Here is a 15,612-nt window from a genome sequence, read left to right as displayed (position 1 = left end):
GGACGGCTTGTCATCATTGATGGAACAATGAATTCTGAATTATACCAGCAAATTCTAAAGGAAAATGTCAGGACATCTGTCCATGAACTGAATCTCAAGAGAAGGTGGGTCATGCAGCAACACTGTAAAAAAAGAATAGTTGAGAATACTTGAAATTTCAAGGCAACAGTCTGCATTAAGAATTTTATGTTTTGCCAATGATGTGCCCATGATAATCCAAACTATGATAAAACTGTTATCTTTATTAAGAATTCTTAATTAAGTCAATTTTCAATTCCTCATTCTGCCAACATAGATTTCTCTTTTTGCTGAACAGTGGCATTCACAGTAGTACAAAAAGGCAATCAGACTTTTTTGGGGGGCTTTTTTCACCTTTATTTGGATAGGACAGTGTAGAGACAGGAAATGAGCGGGACCGGGAAATGACCTTGCGTCGGAATCAAACCTGGGTCCCCGGATTTAGGGCATGGTGCCTTATCCACCTGAGCCACGATGCCATACCCACAACATGGGTTTTAAAAATTTTTGTAATTGTGTAGAACAATGAAAAAAGGCATGTATAGTTTAATAATAAATTAAGAAAACTATGAGAAAACTATGAAAAAGAGAAAACTATGTTGGCAGAATGAGGAATTGAAAATTGACTTAATTAAGAATTCTTAATAAAGATAACAGTTTTATCATAGTTTGGATTATCATGGGCACATCGTTGGCAAAACATAAAATTCTTAATGCAGACGGTTGCCTTGAAATTTCAAGTATTCTCAACTATTTTTTTTTACAGTGAAGACAACGACTCTAAGCACACAAGTCATTCTACCAAAGAATGGTTAAAGAAGAATAAAGTTAATGTTTTGGAATGGCCAAGTCAAAGTCCTGACCTTAATCCAATTGAAATGTTGTGGAAGGACCTGAAGCGAGCAGTTCATGTGAGGAAACCCACCAACATCCCAGAGTTGAAGCTGTTCTGTATAGAGGAATGGGCTAAAATTCATCCAAGCCAGTGTGCAGGGCTGATCAACAGTTACCAGAAACGTCTAGCTGCAGTTACTGCTGCACAAGGGGGTCACACCAGATACTAAATGCAAAGGTTCACATACTTTTGCCACTGACAGATATGTAATATTGGATCATTTTCCTCAATAAATAAATGACCAAGTATAATATTTTTGTCTCATTTGTTTAACTGGGTTCTCTTTATCTACTTTTAGGACTTGTGTGAAAATCTGATGATGTTTTAGGTCATATTTTTGCAGAAATATAGAAAATTCTAAAGGGTTCACAAACTTTCAGGCACCACTATATATATATATATATATATATATATATATATATATATAATTTTTTTTCATTCATATATATTACACGCACACACACACACACACACACACACACTTGTAATTAGGTTTAGTATGCACCAGCTCGATTTAAAACTGAAACGGACATGAATGTGTTCGATGCTGGCTCAGCAGTTCAATATCATTTAGGTTTTCATAAACTCTCATAATTACCATCTTATGAAACAAAATGCTAAAATACACTAGAATAGAATTTTGTTAATAAAAACTTGTAATTCGTAATATGCATATATGACTCATTTACAACATAATAACAAAATACAATTCACATAAAAGAAAACCTAACTAAAATGATCATAAAATAGATGGTAGTTTAACACCTTGAGCAAGAGAAAAAAAAACCCACGTAACATTCCTTAAATTACAAAGGACCATCAGGACTTCTGGCCACACGCAGAGCAGACAGGACATTAGCAGCAGATCCTTCATGTCCTGTAAGTTGTGAGGTGCAACTCCATGGATTGGACTTGTTTATCTGGTACGTCCCACAGATGCTCAATCGGATTGAGGTCTGGGGAACTTTGAGGTCAACACCTTAAACTCTCAGTCATGTTTCTCAAATCATTCCTGAACAGGTTTTGCAGTGCGGCAAGGAGCATTATCTTGCTGAAAGAGGCCACTGATATTAGGGAATAGCGGTGCCATGAAGGAGTGTACTTGGTTTATAACAATGGTATGTGTCAAAGTGATTTCCAGATGAATGCCAGAACCCACAGTTTCCCAGCAGAACATTACCCAGAGCATCACTTGTCTTCCCATAGTACATCCTGGTGCCATCTCTTCCCCAGGTAAGAGATGCACACATACCTGACTATTAACATGATGTAAAAGAAAACATGATTAATCAGACCAGGCCACCTTCTTCCATTGTGCCATGGTCCAGATCTGATGCTCATGTGCTCATTGTAGGTGCGTTTGGTGGTATGCAGGAGTCAGTGTGGCATCCTGCAGCCACACAGCAAGTTGCGATGCACTGTGTGTTCTGACACTTTGCTGTTTTCACGAGCATTCACTTTTTCAGCAATTTGTGCTACAGTAGCTCTTCTGTGGGACTGGAACACATGGGCTAGCCTTCACTCTGCATGCTCATCAATGAGATTGATCAATCGATCTATCTACCTATCTATTGTATTTGTATCAACCTGAGTATGTATATAATAAACAAGGTATCTCATCACATAAGCACAATGACTAAGAAGCTCACGTTCAAACATGAATCAAGCAGTGGAAACTCTATAGAGTAGCGGTGAGTCAGAGTGGGTATCATCCTCTATACACTTAATCTGCGACTTTAGCACACACTGGGATTTTCTTTTTAGGTCTTTTAGGAATATACATTTTACACACACCCCATGTAAAACAATGGGCACACACAGGAACAATGCAGGTGCGCATACGCACACACAAAAATGCACTTTGTAGGAAGTCATCCAAGATTTTTTTTGTGGCATCCTGTATGCCAGTGACTGTGTCATCAAGATGAAAATTCTCCTTCTCTCTCACACACAACAGGAACTCCCAAGACGATGTGACGTTGTGCAACAAATGACAGTAACAAGTGCTCATACTTGGTCGTCAAGGAAATGTGACATAAAAGAAAATGCATCACTATAAGCAGTCAGCATTTCATCTCACGTCTGATGAAACTCACCCAGCAGATTTACTTCATTTCCAGCCACAAATATTATCAAGCATATAAAATATTTTCAATTTAAAAAAGCCTGGTACAACTTTATATGACAGCATTTTTATATTTAAGCACAAAACAATGTTTACTTTTTACTTTCGATTTATATTAATTCGATCCGAGGACAGCAGGAAGATTTCACAAAACCTGAGTTGCTTTTAGACAGTCAGCGAACCGAGTCAAGTTTAATCACCCTGTATGAGGAACCAACAGGATTAAAAAAAATATAATAATTTTAAAAATATATAAAATTTAAAAAATTACAGCTTGGCATTTTGTTGTGAAGAAGTGAGTCTGAGAGATATGACTGCACCACCAACAGCTGGTTTTATTCCACCAAAAATGAGCACAATTTTGAGAGATATTTCTCATATAAATGAGATAAAGCCGTAACTGACAGAAATCAGGAGGGACATTAATACAGAGGACAGGAAACCAGGTTTTCTGATAGCTTTCGATGTCTTATGTGGATTTCTCAAAAGATGTATAACAAACTGAGTTTTAAATAATGGATTAGTAAAGCAGATTTTAGAAATTCCTGGTAGTGGACAGACTTTTCATTTATTTCTCTATTTATTTATTTCCCTGAATTCTGCTGTGCAAGAACATCTGACGATTCAATTAAAAAACTACTTTAAGAGTGTGGAAGAAATGTCATCAAAAATAAAGAGGAAACAAATGACGGTATCAAGAAAATTTCCACTCATCACTTAAAAAGAAACACCTTGAGAGGAAAAAAATAACACAGAAAATTCCTTAAGTTACTTTAGGAATTTATTTTCAAAGGAAAAAAACAAAACAAAAAACAAAAGGACCATCAGAAAAATACAGGACTTCCTGCCATACACAGAGAGGACGAATGATACAGTGCCACGACTGAAACACAGACATCCAGATCAGCCGGGAACGGTTCTGAAACGTCGTTATCCATTAAACATCATTATCTGTCCAAGTTATTAGCCTTAAACAACTGAGAAGAGAAATACTGACAAAAAAAAGTCAATACAAAAAAGCTAAGAGTTCTGTAAGAGAAAACATAAATAAATTGAACATTAGTGTAGCTCAACGTTTGCATCTGTAAACATTTTCCTCAACAGGTGAACATTATATTAAGTGAGCACTACATTACGACTGCACTCGACTCGCTGTACGGCTGTAGAGACTGAAATGAACAGTAGAGAAATAGGCTATGGACCCTTTTCACGTGACGTCACGACAAATGCGGCCGCCATTTTGGACGTGTACTACCAGTAGTTTACCACAGCCAGAATTGAGGAACGGCAGCAAAGAAAGTGTTTATTTTCAGCAAGACTTCCATCATGCCACTATGTTGTTGTGCACCTGGATGTAGTAACCATCAACAAACAAGGCAAGGGTTATCATTTTATCGGATCCCGGTAGATGCTGACCGACGGAGAAGATGGATAGCGACACACCAGCGCTTGTGTAGTGACCACTTTGTTGGAGGTAAGACGAATAAAATTAGCCAGAAAAGGCATTACATTGCTGTTAACATTCCATTCTAGTTTACTGTAATTATGATCTGGCAGCTATTTACACCGGATCCAGTGTAAATAGCCGCCGGAGCCAACGTCCGAGGTTCCGGAGCGCGCTCGCTCGCGGCCCGGCCGGAGCCGGTGGCCGCGGAGCCGGCGCGCGCTCGCTCGCGGCCCGGCCGGACGTTGGCTCCGGCAGCTATTTACACTGGATCCGGTGTAAGTAGCTGCCAGATCATAATTACAGTAAACTAGTAAATACAGTTTTCTGCATCTCGCTCCTTTTTCTTTTATGTTTGTCGCCTTCCTCGCATTCAAACCGATTTGAGCCGAAGTCCACTACATGTCCAAAATGGCGGTCGCGTTTACGAAGGTCACGTGACTGAAAAGGGTCCATAGTTAAGCTTCTTAACTATATCTAGAACTGGAGCACTCGGAGCTCTGAGAAAAGAAAAACAACAGAACAAGTTTGTGTTTCATGTAGTGGTTCCTTAACGTCAGGTCTTAAGTTTCTGCTTTTTGTTATTGGAGTAGAATTGGTTTTATTTTCTTATGCAAACACTGCAAGCCATAATCTTTTTGCATGAAGCTGAAAGGAAATCTAAACTTGAACAATAATTAATACTTATTAGCATTAAATAAAATTATACAAACAATTTAATAAAAGCACCTAACAAAAAATATGGTGGTGAATGGTCCGCGCGTGTGTGTGTGTGTGTGTAGGAGCATAATTGTAAAACTGAAGGGAAAAGACAAGGTAAATATGAAAAATATTTGATGATGGACCCAAAACCCCCACAGTGTTAGCCTTCATTATGTAAATATAGTACACACACACACACACTTAAAAAAAAAATCTGCTAGTTGTAATATCAGTTTAATTCGTGTGTCCATACTGAAGGACTAAAATGTATAAACCACATTGCAGTGTTTATTTTGTGGAGTAACAGCAGCTGTGTTGTTTTGAAAGAGTGTGTTTAAGAACTGACAAAATGTTGGCAGTTTATAAACTGAAAGAGATCTACAGAGAGAAGAGCAATGAAACAGGACAGTACTAGGCTGTGTGTGAGGTGTGTGTGTGTGTGTGTGTGTGTGTGGTGAGATTGCTATTGCTCTCCTCAGAATCACATATACACCAAGCTGTACAGCTGAAACACTTTCAGTAACACACAACGCTGTGTTACGCTCTAAAGGAACATGTTTAATATCAACAAGCGGCAGGTCACCTGACAGGAACCCACGGAGAAGGCGGAGAAAATCACACTGATCGTGCTGAATGTACGCAACACTGAGGAGGTCAGATACCCTTACAGTCTGGATTGGACTGAAACGGAACGGTGAAGAGATGATGCTGAACACAAATGACTGCGTACAACGGTGAACAACTCCAAAGACACGCACTATAGACTTAGACGGCTCAGTTTGTAAATTGTTACTCTGTTAAACATTGTCAAAGGAAGAAAATAAAACAGCGTGGAGTCATGCCTTTCAACTTTTAGCACAAGAACAGACAGTATTTTCACACTACATTCCCACTTAGTGCATCGTATATATCTGGAAAAATCCAAGGGGAAAAAACAAAAACAAAAAACATCACGTCATGTCATCCACGTAATGGCATGAACAGAAGTTTTCTGGGTCAGATGTTCCTCCTCATCACAAGCTGTGACTGAATCCAAAATTTCACTGAATCTGCTCACATGACTGAAGGAACACCTCACTGCTTCCTTTCAATTTCATATCACACATTCACAGCAGGTGTCATTTCACACGCAGTCTATAAAACTAACTAGAGGCGAGAGAGTGCCAATGCTCAGCTGTCAGGTGAGACGGAGGAGTTGGCGTCACGAATTAACATGCAAAAGTCCATGCTTGTGGCTCTCTCTGACTTAATAATAATAATAATAATAATAATAATAATTTAAAAAATACAAATAAAAAAATTAGGGTGTCGACTTGGGCTTCAGTGAAATGAAGAGAACAGTGAGAATGAGAACGCGTGAGCCTTAAAATCACAGGTAGAAGATTATGAGAATCTGCATATTTAGTGAATAATAATAATAATAATAATAATAGCATTAAAATATTCTTTCGTGGTCCATCTCCGTCCTCGACGCGTCTCACACACACACATACCTGTCCATAACATGAATACACTTCACTTTCCCAGGACCTACCGAATAAACACACACACGCGCTTCATTTTACCTTCTGTTCTGAAACTACGACGTATTCCCCCCATCAGTTATACCCTCACTCTACCACTTGGTCAATCAGGGATTTCTACAGAAGGAAAACATGTACACAGGCTAGCAATAATACTGTAAGATAAAACCTGTCACCCAGAACCTTCTCCCTTTCTCACACTTGTTTTTTTTTTTCTTCATCTAAATTTCTTTACAGCTACTCAGTCCAGTTTATGACAGCAGGTGAGGGTCATTTAGCGTAACGTGGTTTCTGCTCGTCACACTGAGGATCTTTGGTTGTACTTTAGATGTGTGGTGGTTGTAGGTTTTCCTGACGCTGCCATCTTGTAAAAAGGGATGTCGTCATTCCAGGCTGAGTGGGAGTGTTTACCAGCTGAGTAAGGATGTGCGTCCTAGTGTCATGAAGTAGACCTGGCTGGAACCTCCGGAACGCACTGACGCAAAGAAAACCTGGGAACAAACAAACAATGGTTAAGTACATTCTTACTAAAACTCTTCTCCATTCTTCATGAGGAGACAGTGATGTGGAGCCTCAGGTTCATGTTCAGGCTACAACATTCACAACCCCTGAGGAAACGGAGCAAGAATAACTGTTCAACAAACCACTGTTTTCAGAAATTTATAACCATAGTGATAGCTTTCAAACCGCGCACGCGTGTGTGTGTGTGTGTGTGTGTGTGTGTGTGAGAGAGAGAGAGAGAGAGAGAGAGAGAGAGAGAGAGAGAGAGAGAGAGAAAATGAGACAGATAGAGAGCAAGACAAACAAAGAGAGACACAGAGACAGAGAGAGAGGGGAAAACAGCAACAGAGAGGCAAAGAGACAAAGACAAAAAACGAGACAGAGCAAGACAAACACAGAGCGAGAAAGAGAAAGCAAGACACATACAGAGACAGACAGAGAGGCAAAGACACAGAGACAGTAAGACAGAAACAGAGAGAGACAAAAACAGAGCGGGAGAGAGAGAGAAAGACAGAGAGAGAGACAAAAACACAGCAAGAGAGAGAGAGACTTTGACTTAAGAAAACCTTTATTAAACAAAAAGTAAAAACAAAAGGTATCAGTTAACTTTTATCATTGCTCACGTAGAAAAAACACAAAAAAAATGAGAGCAACAACTCTCCCTTGATTCAGAGAGTACACAATACACCTCCTACAGCCCACAGGTCACTGAAAGTTATAAGATCATCCACCAAAGTATAAAAACCATGTTCCTCTCTGATCCGTGGTCTAAGAAGTCCTCTGCAGATCTGCTCAGCGTCCACAGAGCCCACACCCTGACGCCTGTTCTTACAACTCAACCAAATAGACAGCTTTGCAGTGGCAAACAAAAAATTAATCAGTAAGTGAATCTTTCCTTTCTTTGCTGAATACTTTGGACCATAAACAAACAACTGAAAATAAAAGTGCTCCCCCAAACCCTGAACCAGTACCCTCAACAGATCAAAAAGTGCAACTAAACGTGAACACTGAACAAATAAATGTGCTAAAGTCTCTGGTTGCGAACAGAAAAACAACCCTCCCCCGTGATCAGGATCCAGGCGTGCTGCTGTGTGTCTGTTTGTGGCTATTGCCCCGTGCACGACCCTCCACTGGAGGTCAGCTGCCCGTTTTTCAACAGGCCGTTTATACAGGGACTGCCAGCAGCCTTTCAGGGACAAGCCTGGGCCAAAAAACTCAGTCCACCTTGAGGCTTTTATGTCCTTAAGTGACTGAAAGTTCTGTACTTTCACACACGTGCAATACAGCGCTTTCTTCCCCAAACCTTCGAACTTTCCCAGCTGTGGTGCTCTGGAGGAAAGGAGACCATCTTCTCCCTCTTGCCATTCAGCAATAGTGGCACTAACATCCAGGCAAGGAAAGGCGTACTCAGCAGCTTCATCCCAGTGATCAGGAAGGGAAGCACCCTCCGTGATAAAGGCCTTCAGACTTTCTGGTAATGATCCTAACATCTCCTCCACCACTCTGGACAGCAGCCTCGGTCTGATGTTTATTGATCTGCTCCAGGACCTCCACTGGCATCAGCAGGTGGCCAAGCTTTACACATCCAGCCTCTCTGAGAGATGATCTCAGACTGGCTGATGTCAGGACCTCTACTCTAATGAGACTGTTGAACGAAGGCTCCTCCAACAGCCACAGGCCTGCTGCAGGAGCAGGATCTCTGGTTACCTTCAGTACTCTCCAACACTTTAAAACCAAAGAGTAGAAAGGGGTAAGTCCAGTCAGGTCCTCCTGCCTTAGCAAGAAGCTTACTGTAGCCCAGACACCCAGCTTTCGGCAGGACAGCGCTGGCCATTTCCAGCCACCTCACACCAACCTGATACAACAAGTCTCTGGGCAGTCTGCAGCCTGAAAGCCATCACCCGGGCAGAGATGTCTATGAGGCCTTGCCCTCCCTCCTCCACTGGCAGGTACAATGCTGAAGCCCATACCCATTGCTGTCCTGTCCAGAAAAAGTCCAAGATGGTTCGCTGGATGTCCTCAATCAGACCTCTAAGGTGGGGAGAGAACAGTCAGTCTGTGCCACAGCGTCGAAGCGACCAAGTTACTGACAACCAGAACTCGACCCCTATATGACAGCTGGGGTAGCAACCATTTCCATTTAGATAACCTTGCACACACCTTCTAACTCACACCCTTCCAGTTCTGCTGTTGATAACCTTCTGTGCCCAAGTACACCCCCAAGACCTTTAACCCCCTACTTCTCCACTGTAGACCTCCAGGCAGAGCCGGCAATGTTCCCTCTTCCCACTGGCCCATCTGAAAAGCCTTGCTCTTACTCCAGTTCACTTTGGCTGAGGATGCTCTCTCATATAGCCTCAAGCTATCTTTCAAGGCTTCTAGGTCTCTCTGGTCTCTTACAAAAACATTTACATCAACATATGCAGAGACTCTAAAAGCAGAAACATGCCATGACCCTGGTAATAGGACACCACGAAGGTGATTCCTCACCCTGCCCAGTAGGGGCTCAATGACCAGACTGTATAGTGGCCCTGAGATGAGATAGCCCTGTCTAATCCCCCTTCTCACAGGAAAAGGCCGACTCAACCCGCTCCTCACTTTAACTAAGCACTCTGCCCCACCATACAATAAACCCACCCATGACACAAAAGAATCACCAAACCCAAATGCATGCAGTGTAGAAAATAAATAATTCTGATCCACCCTATCAAAAGCTTTTTCCTTGTCCAAAGAAATTATATCAAGGTTCAAATCATGAACATTACAAACATCAATTAAATCCCGAATCAAAAACAGATTGTCCAATATAGTTCTCCCTGGAATGCAATATGTCTGGTCCACGTGCACAATTATGCCCAAGTAGTCTCTCAGTCTGTTAGCCAGTGCTCTGGAGAGTATTTTCTAGTCAGTGCATAAAAGAGCCACTGGTCTCCAGTTTTTTAAAAGTGCCAAATCCCCTTTTTTTGGTAAAAAGGAGAGAACTGCCCTTTGACAAGACGAAGGCAGTGACCCTCCATTAAAACATTCTAGTAGCACCTCATGTTGATCCGCGCCGATGTTTCCCCAGAACTGCTTAAAAAAATCGGCGGTAAGCCCATCCAGTCCTGGTGCTCGGCCTGAAGCCATCTGACTGACAGCTGTAGTTAGTCCCTCCAAACTGAGCTCTCGATCCAGATCAGTTTTCTCTTGTGGGTTCAGCTGTGGAAGCCCTTCGAGCAGCTTGGCAGCACACTCTGGACTGCAGCGGTCTGCTGAGAACAAGTTGGTGTAGAAATCAGTGGCACAGTTCCTCATTTATTTGGGGTCTGTTGTTACTGTCCCATTGGGGAGCTTCAGAAATGTCATCATTTTCCTCCTCCCAGTATTCCTCTCTAGATTGAAGGAGGAGCTTGAAGCATCCATGTCCTTAATGTTCTGGAAACGCGATCTAACCAGAGCTCCCTTCACCCTCTCTTCCAAAAGAGTTCTAAGTGCCATCTTTTTATCGTTCAGTAAATTTCTGGTAGCAGAAGTTGGTTTCAGATGTAGAGCTGGGCGATAAATCAATTTTCTCGATTAATTCGAATTTACAGTTAAGGACGATGTGTTTTTATGAAAATCGTTTTTCTCTCAGTTTTAACTTCCACCACCGACACTCCCCTCTGCGCATGTGCAGAACAGATTGGGCAGCAGTGACGGATCGGGCACTGACACTTTTGCCCTCCTCCCGCGCACTTGCCATAGACACACACAAACAACATGACAGCGATTGGGGGAAAGCCGCAACTTGTGCCCAAGAAAGGAGTAACTTCCTCCATGATCTGGAATTGGTTCGGTTTTGCGGTGTCAGACGCAGACCGAACAAGTCCTCGTTGTAAGGTGTGTTTGAAAACTGTTGCTTCCATAGGAAGCAGCATGACGAATTTATTCCAACACCTTAAACAGAAGCATGCAGCGGAGTGGGAGAAGCGCTGCTCCCAGCAGAATGAAAACAACCGCAGCACTAGCACACCATCCAAAGTAAAGCAAGCAGCCGTCCCTGACACATTTTCGAACTGTGTGCCTTATGATAAGAATGGGGCGCGGTGGAAGGCAATCACAGATGCTATCGTGATGTTATCTCATCTACAAGCTTGTTTTTTGGCTTCTTTTTGGTTTCTGGTTGCACTTTAACCCCAAAGGGGAAATTTAAGTGAAAACAAAATACATGTAAAGGGATCACTCATCCCTGTTCTGCATGAGCCCCATGGGTGGCTCGGGCGGCCCGGTCCTGTCGGGTTGCCATGTGGGACCGGTGTTAGTCGGTGCTGTGCATTATTCGTGGGTTCTGGGCCCCTGCCGCGCACTCGCCCTTTGCGCACACACACATACCTCTTCCTGGCAATACGCAACACGCCTTATTCTCTTTTAAATGCACTACACATTAGATTGCATACATCATACATCTACCAATAACAACAAATAGACTAGGGCAAGCAAGGCGTGCATGCAGATGCCTCTGCAGGTGTTTCACTGCACGCCTTGCTTCTTTTAATGCTAACACAATTTAGAGGAGGCATATATCTATGAGTACGCAGGGTTGTTGTGGCGTGCAGGGGGAAATCTGGGCAGAGACTCACCCTGCATGCACACTTCTTTTAATGCAATACATTAGAGAAAGCCCACAATATAGCCATTTACATTCTTACATAGGACAAATATGGCGTGTTGCGTGATGGTCTGGAGTCGAGGTGTGGTGGGTCGTGGGGGGAGGGGGGTGCTGGGGGCCATGGGCTGGTTAGCACGCAGGGCCTTCCCTCTGCCGTCTCATTGTGGTATATCTTGTGCAGGGGCGGGACGACACCGTGGTCATACTTGGGTGCCCAGGCAATCTGTATAATCAATCAGTTAATCAAATTATTCCTATTCTTATTTCTCTTATTATTATCCTACATAAAGATAATAATACTCATTTCCTTTGAAACCCTCCTTCTCTGCGATCTAGCCTCCATCTCCCCGGTCCAACAGTAAGTCAGTACTACTCCTTATATACACTCACAAAGACACACGGACATCTCCATATACACATTATTCCTCACTGTTAATTTTGGTTTTTCACTCAATTTTAAATTCGGTGTTGTGTTTGAATTCTGTTTTTTTGTGTAGTTGTATTGTGATTGTTTTGTATAATTGTATTGTATATGAACAAAAAAATAAAAAATAAAAAATAAGAAAACAAAGTAAAGGTAAAAATTGTTTTGAACCATTTCTTTGTCATCTGTAATTTGATTTTTAGTAGGGGGAAAAATCGATTAAAATCGAAAATCGGATTTTTTGTGAAAAAATCGAAGTTTTTTTTAGGCCATATCGCCCAGTTCTATTCAGATGTAAGCCACTCTCAATGTCATGGATACTATTCTCCAAGTGCTGAATGGATATTTTGAGTTGTGTTGTAGAGAAGGATGTGTGCTGCTGACAAAAAATTCATATCTGAGACTTTCCAACCTCCCACCACTGCTTCAGAGATATGAAGCTGGCTTTCTCAGATCTCCACCTTAACCAGAACTGTTCAAAATTGCTGCAGAAAATGTTGTCTTTCAGCAGCTTGTTGTTAAAGTGGCAATAAGATTTGATTTTTTTGTCCAGAGGAGGTAATTAACTCTAAGCTCGTAAGGTGATAATCTGTGAAACCAACCTGGACCTGAGTGACTGAGATATAAAAGCAATCTAACCTGGCTCAGGGTATCTGCACATTTTTTCAAGTACAAATTTAAAGACTTTTAAGACCTTTTCAAGACCTCTAAATGGAAAAATTAAGACTATACCATGGCAAAGAAAATGATAAATACGACAGCTTAAAACTGTTTTCTACAATAGTTTTTTTTACTAACTTTAAGAAGAATGCACACAATTGGTGAACAACAGGGTGCATCAATGGCAACTGCTAGACATGCAAACAGCTGAAACAAAGTCGTGTGTTTTGGGCCTGCAGAACTACTGTAGCAGCAAGGAGAAGACTGGTGTTTACTGGAGAAAACACCATGAATCATTTCAAAAATGAAAACAATAAACGGCAAGTAGAACCAGCTGAACAACCTTAGCCGGCATTATTTCAATCCCCAAAGATTATCTTTGATGATGTGTGATTTTGTGTCCGACAGCAAAATCAGTCTGAGTGTCGTACAGTATACAGCTGGCTGAGGAAGTTCTCGAGTATCTTCTGCATTATAGCAGGTAACAGCATAAACCTGTTTATGCAGTCATACAATCATCAAAGCGTTACATTAAACACAGAAAAACAACTGTCACCTTTCATAACCATTATCAATATTCATCAATGTGTTGTAATAACTGTAAACTAATTATCAGTGCAATTGTTATATCAATGTTCATTATTCAAAAATAATCATTAATTATTATCTATAATCCATGAATAATTGTTTGTATTATGAATACTACTACTACTAATAATAATAATAATTACTTTTTTAATAATAATTTAAAAAATTAACTCAATTTTATAACATTTTAATAATCACTACTTATTAGCTATATTAATTAATAGAGTAGCAATTATAATTCAGTATTATTAATTGCTACTTAATTAATAAGCAGTGATTATCAAAATGTAATTTAATAATAAGTAGTAATTATTATTATCAACTAAATTATACTAATAAATAATAAGTAGTGATTATTAAAATGCTATAAAATTGAGTTATAAGATTAGTTAAAATTATTATTAAAAAAGTAGTAATTATCATTAGTAGTAGTAGTGATACAAACAATTATTCATGGATTATAGATAATAATTTGTTTTTAATAGTGAACATTGATATAACAATTGAACTGATAATAATAATAATGGGGCGGCACGGTGGTGTAGTGGTTAGCGCTGTCGCCTCACAGCAAGAAGGTCCGGGAGCCCCATGGCCGGCGAGGGCCTTTCTGTGTGGAGTTTGCATGTTCTCCCCGTGTCCACGTGGGTTTCCTCCGGGTGCTCCGGTTTCCCCCACAGTCCAAAGACATACAGGTTAGGTTAACTGGTGACTCTAAATTGAGCGTAGGTGTGAATGTGAGTGTGAATGGTTGTCTGTGTCTATGTGTCAGCCCTGTGATGACCTGGCAACTTGTCCAGGGTGTACCCCGCCTTTCGCCCATAGTCAGGTGGGATAGGCTCCAGCTTGCCTGCGACCCTGTAGAAGGATAAAGCGGCTAGAGATAATGAGATGAATAATAATAACATTAACAACAAGTATTACTAGTAGTATTATTGTTTATTATTAGTAGTAATAGTACAGTTATTTTATATCAATGTTCACTATTTAAAAAAATTATCTATAATCCATGAGTATTTGTTTGTAATCTACCAATTACTACTTTTAAATAATTTGTAATAATTTAAATAACTTAATTTTATAACATTTAATAATCCCTAGTACTTATTAATCACTAAGTCATAAGTAGTAATGATTAATAATCAATAATAATTACTATTACTACTAATTATTATTAGTGGTTGTTAATATTATTCTTCTATTAAAAACACTGTTGTAGACGATAAGTAATAAAACTAAAAAACTTTCTGTACAAATTATTTATATTGTACTATATTTAGAATTATTGTATTTTCTGGAGTTCTTTGTAATTGAGTTTATTATTATTATTATTTCCTATAAGCCCCATTTTCCACCTGACTCTTGTGCGCATGTGTGAACCCCCCTGCGTTTCACTCTGGAGTGCTTGACCTCTAACACACGCGCGCGCCTCGTGTCCGTGAAAAACCAGTTTCCCAGTGGGCCGTGTCCCCAGCGCTGCGTTATCGTCTTTAAACACATTTGTGCGATCCAGCGCTTTTTATCGCAAACGATTCTTCTCACAATTTCACTCATCCAAGATGACGTATTACTTCTCTTTGTTTCATACAAAATATGATTGGTGTGGATGTGGGCCTCTAAGGAAGTTGTCACTTAGGGCCCATGGTTCAGAAACGGCCTTGCTTTGAGGCATGATACATGCCTAATTAAAGGTATACTGCCTTTCAGATTTCTCAAATTTAGGCCATAAAAAGAATTTTCCCTGACACCCAATGTTATATATATAATGTATATTTAAAAATTTCAGTGGACTGAAAGCTACTGAATTAGAATCACAGACTTCTGATTTTATTACTTTTTTTTTCCCTAAAAGAACAATGAATTTGGAACCACATGGCCCTAAATTCTCAACTTTTTTTTTTCTTCTTGCTTTACCATGACCTAATTCAAGATACATCATGCATGATGTGGCGGGGTTTACCCGTTCACACAACACATTGTGGGATACAAATTTGCAACAGGAGAGAACGATGGAGGACATGAGTGTGCAAACAAAACGTGGAATACCGACTACAGTAACGGAAAGTGAGAAAATACTGTATTGCGAAGGAAAGGAATCACAGGACCAA

At 40.4% G+C, this 15,612-nt stretch overlaps 1 protein-coding gene across 1 annotated transcript in view; it reads right to left on the bottom strand.

Annotated features, from left to right (window-relative positions):
- LOC132892105 (interleukin-1 receptor type 2-like) overlaps positions 1-10,502 on the bottom strand; it is a 60,484-nt gene extending 49,982 nt beyond the window's left edge. Inside the window, exon 1 of the mRNA XM_060930506.1 lies at positions 10,344-10,502. Within this exon, the coding sequence (XP_060786489.1) occupies positions 10,344-10,502 (159 nt within the window). The remainder of the gene's footprint in view (positions 1-10,343) is intronic.
- Positions 10,503-15,612: the final 5,110 nt, after the last annotated feature.

Source organism: Neoarius graeffei, chromosome 9, assembly GCF_027579695.1.
Source record: "Neoarius graeffei isolate fNeoGra1 chromosome 9, fNeoGra1.pri, whole genome shotgun sequence".
Lineage (NCBI taxonomy): Eukaryota > Metazoa > Chordata > Actinopteri > Siluriformes > Ariidae > Neoarius > Neoarius graeffei.
Note: the sequence above shows the minus strand (reverse complement) of the source record. Positions and strands in the feature narration are given on the sequence as shown.